The 14,182-nt window shown below is 35.4% G+C and overlaps 1 protein-coding gene across 1 annotated transcript; it reads left to right on the plus strand.

Annotated features, from left to right (window-relative positions):
* Positions 1 to 4,219: 4,219 nt before the first annotated feature.
* On the plus strand, positions 4,220 to 7,516 carry LOC132298972 (probable serine/threonine-protein kinase At1g01540). Its single transcript, XM_059795370.1, has 7 exons — positions 4,220 to 5,119; positions 5,747 to 5,851; positions 5,959 to 6,081; positions 6,182 to 6,352; positions 6,501 to 6,630; positions 6,725 to 6,934; positions 7,092 to 7,516. Exons 1-7 carry the CDS (start codon positions 4,533 to 4,535, stop codon positions 7,251 to 7,253), a joined length of 1,488 nt encoding a protein of 495 aa, XP_059651353.1. The 5' UTR covers positions 4,220 to 4,532; the 3' UTR covers positions 7,254 to 7,516.
* The last annotated feature ends 6,666 nt before the right edge of the window (positions 7,517 to 14,182 follow it).

The following is a 14,182-nucleotide window of genomic DNA, read 5'->3' on the forward strand; positions in this document are numbered from 1 at the left end:
ATGTGAAGACATGGAGAATGTGAAGACATAGGGAAATATTCTCCAAAAATTCCTACAATATCTTCAATAAAAGGAAACATTAATAATAAAGGATTTTCAGGCATTTTAATAATATCATATCCGCACTACCCCCAACACTTAACCTAAAAATAACAGGAAGCTAAAAGATCTCCATCTGGTTCTCTAAAAGGCTTCCCACTGAGTGGCATATCTCCCTTCAAAAAGGGATTCATCCCGAGGAGATTCAAACTATTTTGTATCTACCAATTTAAACACATAATACTGTTTTTCCTTCAAAAATAGACAATAAGGTGTTTAAAGTTTTACCTAGGTTACCTACAGTTTTCATATTCTGGGTAGAATTAGAATGTTGTCGTCCCTCAGAATTTACTTGAGGACCTTAATGTTTACCAGGAGAAGTCCCTCATTCTGTTGATGAGAGTCATTCTCTTGTTGTAGTTGCACTCTTTGGTCCTGTAGTTGCGCTCTTTGGCCTAATAGGTGCGCTCTTTGGCCTAGTAGGTGCGCTCTTTGGCCCAGTAGTTGCGTTCTTTATGTTAGGAGATTTGCATTTTTTAGCTCAAGAATATCAATTTGTGCTTCCAAAAATAGACCTATTTCAAGCATAATAATAACATTCTGTTCAAGCACTCTACGTGTAAGAACTATACTCCCCCAAATTGGTATTTTCATTATCATTATAGCCTAAAGAATTAAAGCATAAGCGAATATAACCCTATCCTCTTCATTGGGGATCGAAGTCACCATCCGTTTGAAATGTGCCTCGTCGTACACATTATGTACGTGCATAAAGTATTGAGTGTCCGAACTTGGAGGAAAATATGGCCTCAAAATGCACATATCAGAGTAGGTTGATTGATTATGAAAACACGAAACACACCTGTCCATATCGAGCTGCTCTGCAAATCAATCCACCTCCGCCTCTCTCTGTAAATCAATAGGAAGGTTCAACGTTGGGCTAGATTAACCCTAGCCTCGCCATTCCGGTTTTTTCTCTGAACAATGCTGGGGAAAAACCGGAACAACGCCAGGAAAATACCGAAACTAAGCCAAGAAAATGGCCAGAACTACGCCGAGAAATGGCCGAAACTAAGCCGGGAAAAGCCGGAACTACGCCGAGAAAGGCTGGAACTAAGTAGGGAAATAGCCGGAACAACATCGGAAAATGGGCCGGAACAACATCGGGGAATGCCGAGAGCTGAACCATCCAAAAAATGGACCGAAAGGGAAAAGAATGTGAAGACATGGAATTGGATGTTTCAAGTTTTACCTAGGTTACCTACACTTTTCATATTCCGGGTGGAATTGGAATGTTATTGTCCCTCAGAATTTGCTTGAGGACCTCAATGTTTGCTAGGAGAAGTCCCTCATTCTGTTAACGAGCATCATTCTCTTGCTGGAGTTGCGCTCTTTGGTCCTGTAGTTGTGCTCTTTGGCCTAGTAGTTGTGCTCTTTCTACTAGGAGATTTGCATTTTGTAGCTCAAGAATATCAATTTGTGCTTCCAAAAATGAACCTATTTCATGCATATGAATAACATTTTGTTCAAGCACTCTATGTATATGGGCTATGCTCCCGCAAATTGGTATTTTAAAAATAATTGTAGCCTTAAGAATTAAAGCATAAACGAACATAACCCTGTCCTCTTCATTGGGGTCGAAATCACCATCCTCTTTAAATGTGCCTCGTCGTACACATTATGTACGTGCATAAAGTATTGAGGGTCCGAACCTGGAGGAAAATATAGCCTCATAATGCACATATCAGTGCACATTGATCGGTTATGAACACATGAAACATACCTGTCCATATCGAGTTGCTTTACGAATTAACACGTTGATCGGTTATGAACACACGAAACACATATCCATATCGAGTTACTTTGCAAATCAATCCGCCTCCGCCTCTCTATAAATCAATAGGAAGTTTCAATGTTGGGTTAGATCAACCCTAGCCTTGTCATTCTAGTCTTTTCCCGGCGAGACCGGAACAATGCCTAGAAAAGACCGGAACAACGCCGAGAAAAGGCCGAAACTAAGCCGGGAAAAGCCGGAACTAAGCCGGGACAATGCCGAGAAATGGGCCGGAACAATATCGGGGAATGCCGATGTGCTTAATCATCTGAAAAATGGACCGGAAGGGAAAATAATGTAGAGACATAGAGAATATGAAGACATGAAGACTGAAAAAAATTTCTCCACAAATTCCTCCAGCGTCTTCAATAAAAGGAAACATCAATAATGGAAGATTTTCCTCCACTGATTTCTTCAATAAGAAATATAATAGTAAATCTTCAACAATAGGAAAGAGCATCAATACTAGAAGATTTTTCTCCATTGATTCCTCCAGTAAATCTTCAACACTCCTCCTCAAGTTGGAGCATGAATGGCATGAATGTCCAACTTGCCATTGAAATTTCAAATAGCAGCAAGTGCAAATGATGAAGAGGCGTAACAAGATGACCTCAATAAAAATGGATCCAAAAACGAGACGAATAACAGTAACCTCGATTGATGAAGAGGTGTAAGAAGACAACCATGTTAAAAAATGAATCCGAAATCCGAAACGAGTAACAGTAACCTTGATTGATGAAGAGGTGTAAGTAGACCACTTCAATAAAAATGGATTTAGAGATCCGAGAAGAGAACCAAGAATGGGTTTGATGAAAAAAGTGAAATAAACAAAGAACATTGCCTACTCTGATATCATGTTAAATTTTGGATGCAGAAATAAGAAATGTAAATAGGAAAAGGGAAGAGTGAAAGATGGAGAACACATCATATACATGGTTCGGCACTAAGGCCTACATCCATGGACACAGAAATATTTATAATTGAAAGGAAATTGACCGGATCACCATGATTGGTGGAGGATTTTGCTCCACAATTACATAGAAATATTTATATATATTTCAACAAATCTCCTAATCTATATTGGTTCAAACCTGCAAATTTCAATTTAGAAATATACAAATAATTTAATAGAAATTCATTATATAAATAGGGAATTTTTTTCGGTAAGTGAAATTGTTTTATATATATATATATAATATGTGCACATAAGTTTAACTCCTAATTTATACCAATATAAATTTGCAAATGTGAAAATTTTCTTGTGCAAAGAAAATATATATATATACATACATACAGTACACAGAGAGAGAGGGAGATCGTGAAAAAATTAAATGGTTGCTTCAATAAATGGTACACCAACAACTATGTTTTATTTATAAAAAAATATATAATTAATTGAGTCAAATGACGATCATCTCAAGGCATGGACTACGAACAAAGAAGATTTATATATTCTTCGCATAAAAGAGTTTAATTATATTTTTCTTTTTTGAGGACTAATCTTTGATTGCCTAATTTTTTACTATATTAAATTTTTTTTATTGTCTGTATAAGTTTTCATATATATATATATATATATATATATATATATATATATGAAAGTTGTAACAATATTGTTCAAAGTTAAGAGAAAGATTTTGTTTTTCTAATTTTTTTTAAGTAAATAAATTATTTTAAGAAGTTAATTGATTTTAAAGATATAATTTAGTAGTATTTTGGAATAAAATCTTGGAGGGTATTTTGAACCTGACTAATAGCATTTAATGCATATATAATTATTTTACATAATTTAATCAAAGTGAAAAATAAACTTTTAAAATAAATAATTTATTTATTTAAGACTCCTACCCAGTGTAATTTTCACAAAAATTAGTAGTTCATTAAGAAGAAAAACAAAATAGATGGATTTCTTTCTTTATTGCTCATCAATATTAATCAACTTATTTACTAATCAAATCTCAATAATTATTATGTCAAAGGATTATATAATGTCACTTCCAACATCCAAACCATAATGCATGAGTTCAGAATCTTAATTGTTCCTTTTGACTTCTCTCACTAATCGGACGGTCAGCATTAACATTACGTGAACACGAGATCTTCCTCGTGGGTCCCATTCTAACATCCACAGCACCACCGGTAGAGTTACCACGTCCGTCCGATCCAAAACATTTCGATTATCAATTCTTAAATCACACGTGTGATACATCCACGGTTAACCGCCATATATCCGTTAAAGGTGGCCCCGGAAATTTCACCACCAAAAGACAACACAAGGCAATTTCATCAGGATATTTACGTCATTTCGCAATACCTTAGACTTAAGAGACACTTTCTTGTCACACTGCCACGGTGCCACCTTCCACTCCTAGAGAGAGACACCGGAACCCTCTCTCTAGACACACTGTCCTTATTTAGAGAGGAACAGGTCTCTCTTTCAGTTTCTCTCTCTAAACTTCACTCTCTCTCTCTCCTTTGTCCCATCTCCGTCTGTCCGAAGCAACCAAACTCGCCGGAAAATTCATCTTCCGGCGAAAACAATGCAATTGAAATCAGAAATTTTCAAATTGTTTTGATAACGAATCAGCTGATCTCTTGATAACTATATATACAATTTGACGCATATATATAAATATATATATATGCTTCTCTGTCTAAAATGTCAGTATACGACGCAGCGTTCGTGAACAGCGAGCTCTCCAAGCCAACATCAATCTTCGGGCTCAAACTATGGGTGGTGATCGGGATATTCGTTGGAGCAATCATCGTTCTCATTCTCTTCCTCCTCTCTCTGTGCATCACCTCTCGCCGCCGCAAATCCCCCAAGCTCCACCGACCGATGAAGGTCAAAGGCGGAGGCGGCGAACTCACTCCGGTGGTATCTAAGGAAATCCAGGAGATCGTGCACGACGCCGCACCGGATCACCGCCCGCTGGTTCCTCAGGCGGTGCCGGAGATCCAGATCGACATAGGTAAGGCCGAGCACAGAGTGGTGTTCTCTGATCGGCCGTCGAGTGGGGAGAGCAGGTCCACTAGTGCGACGGATACGGCGTCGTTCGGCGGAGGTGGAATGCCGGAGGTGTCGCATCTAGGGTGGGGAAGGTGGTACACGTTGAGAGAGCTTGAGGCCGCTACCAACGGTTTATCTGATGAAAATGTGATCGGTGAAGGTGGTTATGGTATTGTGTATCAGGGTATATTGGCGGATAATACTCGAGTGGCGGTGAAGAATTTGCTGAATAACAGGTATTGATTTGCTCAATTCACTTGCATGTTCGATTCTGAACTGCTCTTCATATATCTGTATCTATTGTACATGTAAATTTATAGGTATACTATATATATAAACTATAGGTTTTGAGAAAGAAAGAAATTTGGTGAATTATTGGTTTGAAAATATGAACTGATAAAGATGATGTTTGATGCTGTGATATTAGAAGTTTTATTATAATGATTTACTGGGATTGCTTGATTCTTTGGTTTTGTTCATTATTTTGCCCTTTTATGTATAACTTGTGGTCTAAAGTGATTTGATTTCTGAAAAAAGGCAAAAAAATAATAATAAAAGAAAAAAAGAGCTTTCTTTTTCTTTTCTTCCATTTCTGTCTGGAATCAGACATAAATTGGCTGTTTTAAGATTCAAATGCAGTATTTAGTCAAATTTCAGATCAGATTAGATTAGGAAAAGATGTTGGAAGGTCAAGACTTTTATATCCATTTGAGTAGTATTGAACTGTTCTTCAGATTGCTTTATGCCTTCTGTTCCTGCTCTGCATAATCCTTGAATTTTTGTAATCCTTGAATTTTTGTTTTCCTTCCGATTTTTCCAATTTCTCTCATATTCATAAGCTCACGACACTGGTAAACTATCAGGGGTCAGGCTGAGAAGGAGTTTAAAGTAGAGGTGGAAGTAATTGGGCGTGTAAGACACAAAAACCTTGTCAGGTTGTTAGGATACTGTGTGGAAGGGGCTTACAGGTACTAATAATAATCTTCCAATTTGAATTTGAGCTCTGATTTTCTTTGAGAGTTGAGAAGCTTAACTTTCTTTTTTATGTATAATGTCTAATGTCTTTGTTGTTTAGGATGCTTGTGTACGAGTATGTGGACAATGGAAACTTGGACCAATGGCTTCATGGAGATGTTGGGGAAGTCAGCCCTCTAACTTGGGATATTCGAATGAACGTTATATTGGGAACAGCAAAAGGGTATCCATCGTGATCATTTAAATTTAGTTTTGTGTTTGTGTTTTCCAAACATTGCTTGCAAACATATAGCTCAATCTGTGTTTATGAACTTCTGTTCCAGATTGGCCTATCTTCATGAAGGCCTTGAACCTAAGGTTGTTCATCGTGACGTAAAATCTAGCAACATACTTCTGGATCAACAGTGGAATCCCAAGGTGTCTGACTTCGGGCTTGCTAAGCTCTTATATTCTGAGAGGAGTTATGTGACTACTCGTGTAATGGGAACATTTGGGTTAGTTTCCTTTTTAAAATTGTTTGTTCTTTTCCCTTGTAATAAACTAGTGATTTGTTTTTTCATGTTAATGAATGAATACAGTTGCAGAATCATTGATTTGTTCATTCAAGTAGGATAATAACTAATGTAGCTGTGGTTTATCTAGCTATGTTGCACCAGAATATGCTTGCACTGGTATGTTGAACGAGAAGAGTGATGTTTATAGCTTTGGAATACTTATAATGGAAATAATTTCTGGGAGAAACCCTGTTGATTACAGCCGACCACAGGGAGAGGTTAGCCTTTTAATATTTGTTGGAAGCTGTTATTTTCCCACCACTTTTACTGAGTTCCCGACATATAATAACAAAAACAATTAAATAATTGCAGGTGAATTTGGTGGATTGGTTGAAGACAATGGTAGGAAATCGAAAATCTGAGGAAGTGGTGGATCCTAAGTTGCCGGAGATGCCTGCTTCAAAAGCGCTGAAACGAGTCCTTCTGGTTGCTCTTAGATGTGTAGATCCTGATGCACTAAAGAGGCCCAAAATGGGACATGTTATCCACATGCTTGAGGCAGATGACTTGCTATTTCGTGATGTATGCTCCATTTCTTTCGAGTTTTTCCCTATTGTTTTATTTTTTCTCAAATTATGAAGTTGATCGTTCAACATAATAGAAATAGTAAAGTAGGATTATCTTTCCATTATTACTTGAAATCTCAATCCATTTATCTATTGTTTCTCTTAATTTTCAGGAACGGAAAATTGGTAGAGAACCTTCCCTTCCCCATCGTGATCATAAAGAAGTGAGTCACGCCCTAACAAAATTAGGTGATAAACAGTTTGGTGAAGGGACTTCTGACATCAGTGAAGGTGAAAATGGTAGAAACCAAAATCAGCAAACTAGGTGGAGATAACACCATGGGTGGACTATAATGGTTCGAGTTGCTCCTAATTTTTGAAGCTCAATTACTCTTATATATATATATATATATATATATATATATGTTTTCTTCTTATTAGTTTCCGGTGTTTTGCTGCACTGCCAATTCCTAATTTGTGATATTTTGCATTTCTTTTATGCTTAGTTTACATAGTTGGGATGCATTTGTATAATTCAAAGAATCAACTCACCATTCTTATAGAAATTATAAATCATTGATTGATATTGATTTGATTTTGTCATGGTGCCAATATCAGCATTATCTAAAACATGCTTTATGTTGTGCTCCTTTACTTTGATTTTCGGTTGGGCTTTCGTAATCTTCAATCTAGCTGTGTCACTGTCTCCATCTACATCTGTTAAGGAATAAATTGGTTAGCATGCATTAGTGGGAACAAAAACTTTAAGCTTTTATAGTCACTTTGTGTAATCATGCGGACATTTGACCCTCCCCAGAGCCTGCAATGGCGAGAGTCTTGTGCAGTGAGTTTGCCCTTTTTTTTGTCGTCTACTTCATGCTGCATGGTCGGGATAAACACTAGGTAATAGTATGGGTATCGGTCAGCATCACAACTAGCAGCGTTGCGATTGCAAAAGCATGCTAGGTAGGTTACAAGGTAGGGCCAGTAACAGCTATTAGGATTGAAGAATTCTTTCATTAGCATCACTGCCAACTCGAGAATTGGTTGGTTATGTGAAATGGACCCATGAGCCAGCTAAATTTGTTCTAGCAGCTGATGTGGAATCCATTGTGTCCCCCTGGCCATTTTGTCTTGGTCATACCAGCAAAGGTGGGCCTTCATCCACACATGGTTTTTATTTCACCTTCAATGCCAGAACATACATTATTTTGCCTGTGGATAGCAATAGCATCACTCTTACTGTGATTTGAGGTCAAATCAATATGCATTATAGCATATGTATCTGTCACTTGGCCTACTTTTAGGTGAGTCCCAAACTGTGCCCATCATGTCCCACAACATTATACTAATAGTTTAGTTGGACTAAGCCTCCTGCATTAAGGAATTTGAAGTCATTTTTATACAAAAGCATTACTGTTTCTCAAATCTTCTTTAGTTGTTCTTTCTGTGATTTGTTTAGGGATAATGATTTGAAATCTAAAGGCGCGTAGATACTCATGTTGTCATGATGTTATTAATATTTGTTACATGACATCTGCCCTAGTATAAAATTTGTTAGACTGTCCAATTCTCTACGACTCTTTTGTTTAATAAGGTTCAAGTTTGTTGCTTGTTAAGAATAATTTGATTATAAAAAATGATACTCCGTAGTATTTAATCCGATTAGGTGGGCCCAGTGTCTGCAGGGATCGACTTGTTTTTGGCCGTTGGATGCATTGTGATGGGACCTTAAAAAACAAGTTGGTCCCTGGCTTGGGTGATACTGCTCTTTGATTATTTATTTTCGCTCTGTTTTCTGGCCTTTTGGAAGGTACCTACAAGTTGCAGACATGGGTTAAGAAAAGTAATTGAATTTTCTGGCACCACAATTATACAGCAGATGCTTATTGTGGAAAAGAGTGTGCATTCATGTGATGTTTTAATGGTGGTTTGAGGGAAGTGAAAAGAATTATTAAAAATCTGACGATGACTGGTAGATAATGAATTTCTTAGGACAAATTGTAGATAACCAAGTCAACAAGGTATACAGTAACATGATATGTGTGTGTGTGTGTGTATATATATGTAGAGAGAGAACACTGCCAACTGCCAAGAAACAAGGGCATAATCAATGGCATTCGAATCTTATACTGTCAATGTTGGTGCTGAAATGATTATTACATCTATTGTCAAACACATTTATTTATATATATATTTTTAACAGTGTGTTGAAGAAAAATAAATGTAACGAATTGAAAAGTGTATCGGAATTCGGACTTGTGGTCAATGATGCCTTCCCAAATTCTCACGTTAACTCCTATATCCTCAAGTGGCCTTACGTTTCATTCTATGGTCCATACACTGTATTGGTTGGATAAGAACATCTAAGAAGGAATAACTAAATGCAACTTTCTTTATGCAATGCATGATTAATAAATATTGAATGTATAAGTTTTGCCAAACTAAAAATTGAGATAACACCAAGGTTTCAAGGATGTAAGAGAAAACAAAAAAGCCTTTCAAATCTGTTGGCCAAACAGAAACCAAAAGAAAATAAATTAGAACACCACGCCCAGGGGATAAAGTACACTGCACATCCAAACGGTCGGTTGGGTAGTAGTTCAAAAGCTCTTACTCTCCGTGTTTGACTATACAAACACCCAACAAGGTTTTATTCTTGGATATGGTTATAAAGGAGATTATGGATTTTTGTCGCACAATTCGTCTCAATATGTGTCATTTTTACATCATGCGTGCTTTCTCGTTCAAAATTTTAATACTCATGACTTAATTATGTCGCTCTCACGTTCCCTCTCTCAAATTTGCTCACACTTTATTTGACTTAAGTATGGATCTCCAAAATTGTATTGGTGCTGTAATTTTTTTTTAATTTTTGATGTACTTATATATATTGCCGACATATTTTATTTTACTTTTTAACACAAAAAAAAAAAATATATATTGTTGAAACACAAAAAAATAATGTTGAAACTAAAAATAATGACATTGAAAAAACATTTCAAAACACTAAATTTGAGTTTCGAAGTTCAATGCATTTATTATAAATTTCAATAAATGTATTGGAATGGAATGGGAATGGGAATGGGAATGGAGGTGAGAATGGAATGAAGTGGAAATAATGATTCTCATTCTCTTGTTTGGTTGCAAACATGTAATGGAATGTAAAAAAATAAAATGATAATTTCCATTCACTTGTTTGGTTGGACTAAAAATTAAAATGGAATGAATTTATATTGTTTTACCTTTGTCATGTTTTCTCCAAATTACTTTATCATTAATAATAAAAAAAAAAAAAATTAACTAAAAATTTAACATCAAATTTTTTCCAATCCAGTGGTTAGAAAGAGGTATGTAAGAATGAAATTGGGGGCAATAGATAGAGAGAAGAAAGAAACTGACGGATCCGATTTGATCGGCGGTGACGAACAGCGATGATCCAAGCTCCGTTACAAACTTCAGTGCTTTTGGAAAGATTCGATTTGGAAAGAATAGTGATCCGATTTGGAAAGAATGGTGATCTGATTTACAAACTTCAGTGCTATCGAACAAGGGTGAGGATGGATCCGATTTGGAAAGAATGATTTCAGCAATTCTTTCACAAAATTAATGAGAGAATCACGAAAAAGCTTGCTTTTGGGTCCTATTCACTGTTTGCTTCACTCAGATTTACTTTTGATTTTTTATTGTGTCTTGGTCCATCACTTTGAAGTTCAAGATCAATATTATGTTGGGTTGGGTTGGGTTTGATAGAGGAGATGATGATGCCGGCGGTGGGTTTGATGGAGGAGATGATGACGCCGGCGGTGGGTTTGATGGGGGTTTGATATAGGAGATGATGATGTCGGCGTGGATTTGTAATTTGTTAGGTTTTATTTTTTAATATTTTTTTAGTTTGTATTTTTTTAGAGTAGGAATGAAATGGTCATTCCTTTTGTGAAAAAGGTGGAATGATTTTGATGGAATGATTATGGGAGAATGACGATTTCAAGTTTAAAATTGGACACCAAACATAAGAATGGAATAAAAATCATTTCATTCCACTTTCTTTGTATTTCAATCCACCGCACCAAACTAGCCTTAAAATGTGTTAAAAACATGTTACATTAGGCTCCATTTGTTTGGATGTAAAATATTTTTCAGAAAATATTTTTTTATTTTTTGGTGTTTGGTTGTCGTAAAATATTTACGAAGAAAAAAAATATTAAAATTTAATAAAAATAATTTATCCGTAAATTTTCGGCAAGATGGACTCGACCTCAATCCTTTACCAAATACCGACAAAGTAAAAAAATAAAAAATAAAAAATAAAAAATTTTCTAAAAAGAATATTTTACGTCGAAACAAATCGGAGTCAACAAAGGAAATGAAAAAAAAAAAATGGTGATAATTCTCGATGAACAACTGAAAAACCTCTCATCTCTTTATAATTAAGGAGGAAAATAGTAAATTATATCTTAGTAGTGGCTCTCAGTGTGTGGGAAAGAGATAATTCTTTTTTAATGAAAAAGAAAATGTTACAGGAACTTCTAGCTCATCCAACCAACTGCCTTCAGAAAGCCATTGTTTGGGCTCATTCCTTGCAATTCCTTGAGTTTTGGTTTGAAACGGACTCAACCGTAGTTTGCAAATCTATGCTACACTCTCACAGTTTAATTTTTGATATTCCTAGCGTCAGATGTTCTTTCGTCATGTGAGATGTGAGTAGGTATGACAACGATGTTGTTGCTCGTGCCACCAAAAATTATAATTAATATATATATAATAATAAATTGGATTTGATGTATATGTATATATATATATATATATATATATATATATATTTGTAAATTTGATGTATTATAATAGATTTATACAAAAAACAAAATTGGATTATTTATTTTTAACTTATAAAAATATATCCCTAATAACAATCCACCACTGTTATGCTGGACCCTATATAATTTTTACAAATCTACTTAATATATAATTGATTTGTTAATAGAATGAAAAAACTACTTAATACTTAATTTTTACAAACTTACTTAATATATGATTGATTTGTTAATAGAATGAAATCTACTTAATATAGGGTTGATTTGTTAATGGAATGAAAAAACTACTTAATATATCATTTTTACAAACCTACTTAATATAACCTACTTAATATAGAGTTGATTTGTTAATGGAATGAGAAAGCTACTTACATTTTTACAAACCTACCTAATATAACCTACTTAATAAAGAGTTGATTTGTTAATGGAATGAGAAAACTACTTAATACATGGTTGATTTGTTAATGGAATGAGAAGTAGGAAGGAGATACATAACAATTTTACATATTGGTGGTGTAGCAATGTTTCTTAACATAATGCCGGAGCGGTTGTGTGTGTGTATATATATATATATATTTTATGTAAATTTGATGCGTCATAATAGAATTATAAAAATTTTAGATTATTTATTTTTATCTCCAACTGTTGTTTTATACCTTTTTATAAAAATATATTCTCAATAATCCCACATAATTTTTACAAACCAGGTTGATTAATGAGAAAAAGATAAAATAAAGAAAATATGTTGATATAGTTATGTAAAAAGGTTGTATAAAATTCACAACAATTTTACATATTGATGATGTGGCAATATATATTAACAAACTGGAGATAAACAAAATTTACACATTGTACGTAAGTGTATATTTTACACAACTGCTGGAGATGCTCTTAGGACCAAATTAACTTTCTAAATTCTTTCTTTTTTTTTCTCTTCGGCGTGTACAGTATGTAACCTTCATTCATTTTTTTTTTTTTTTTCCAATTGTTTTTAATTATATATATATATACACATAAATGTTCCTTTCAATTGTTGGACAGCTAAAGGACTTAGTCACATTGCCAGCTCTGTGGGTGTTCCCCTCTATGCTGATATAGTTACAGAGAAGAGATCGAACTTAAGTTTGTAAGAATCTGTGTAAGTTTAGACTTATCAAAGCCACTGAAGTTTGAGATACAAGTAAGGATGGAGGATGGCAGCTCTGAGCAGATCAGTATTGAATACCAATGGCTTCCAAAATTATGCACCAAATGTAACCACATTAATCACACTGAAGTTCAATGCCCATTAAATTACACCAACCCTCCACATGTCAAGAACCAGGCCCTAATTGACACCACTAACCCTCTAAAGGACAACAACCCAACATTATGTCCCCTATCAACTGAATGGGTTACAATTAGAAAGAAAAATAGGAATCTAACTGCAACACCACCTGAACCCCCCTTACAAATCCTCAACACCACCTCAGCTAACCAATTCTCCCCCTTGGCATGCAGACCACACAATCTTAGTCATCTCAATAACCCTATCTCTAGTTCCCCTTCCACCAATTTACATCAAAACAGCCACTCCTTATCAAATACAATGGTACAAAATACCTTTACAAGACCAGCCCACATTTATACATCACATTCACCAAATCACTCCCCACTGTGCTCCAAAAAACTGAACTTCTCACACACCAGCCCCTCCCCTCCCCCCTTTTCATGCCCCAATACCATTGTCAACCCTATATCCCTAACCACATTCCCACAGTACAAAAAACAGGAAGAACAAGGCCAATTTTAAGCTTAGCAACAGACACCTCAAACTCATCTACTAATGAACCAGATAACAGTAAACAACCTGCAAACCATATGGAAGGGAAGTTAATTGTCAGAACCATGAAAAAGGTTGCAAGAAGGAAGTCCAGCAACAGTTATGAATTAATGTTAAATGGTCCTCCATCAGGCCAGGAACATCCAGAAAGTCCTACCCCTTTTCCTCTCTAATGATATCATTTCTCACATAGAATATTAGAGAGTTGAACCAACCCTCTAAACAGTCAGATATCAAGAGGCTAATCTCTGACAAGAAACTAGATTTAGTCTCCATTATTGAAACCAAAGTCTCTCCCTTGAACATTGAATCTATACATAAATTCTTGGCTCCTACTTGGTCCATTGCCCACAATTATGAATTTTCTCAATTGGGCAGAAGTTGGGTTTTATGGAACCCTAATGTGATTGATCTAACAGTGGTAGACTCCAATAGACAAGTCATACATTGCAGTGTCTCAATCATGGGCCACAACATCAACTTTTTCACTTCATTCATTTATGCTGCTAACTTCTCAAATAAAAGACAATTGTTGTGGGAAAACATCATTCTTTGTGCAACCAACTTTTCTCAATCTCCATAGTTATTGATGGGAGACTTCAATGAGGTGGAATCCAGCAATGTTAGA

Source organism: Cornus florida, unplaced genomic scaffold (assembly GCF_030987335.1).
Source record: "Cornus florida cultivar Cherokee Brave unplaced genomic scaffold, ASM3098733v1 CherokeeBrave_3.0.0_Hap2_Chr03, whole genome shotgun sequence".
NCBI classification, from domain to species: domain Eukaryota; kingdom Viridiplantae; phylum Streptophyta; class Magnoliopsida; order Cornales; family Cornaceae; genus Cornus; species Cornus florida.

Bases quoted from the DNA above. Each gene is read 5' to 3' on its own strand.
- LOC132298972 (XM_059795370.1), top strand. From the start codon at position 4,533: ATGTCAGTATACGACGCAGCGTTCGTGAACAGCGAGCTCTCCAAGCCA. The intron at 6,082-6,181 runs GTATCCATCGTG...CTTCTGTTCCAG, and splicing joins ATATTGGGAACAGCAAAAGG to ATTGGCCTATCTTCATGAAG. The intron at 6,935-7,091 runs GTATGCTCCATT...CTTAATTTTCAG, and splicing joins ATGACTTGCTATTTCGTGAT to GAACGGAAAATTGGTAGAGA.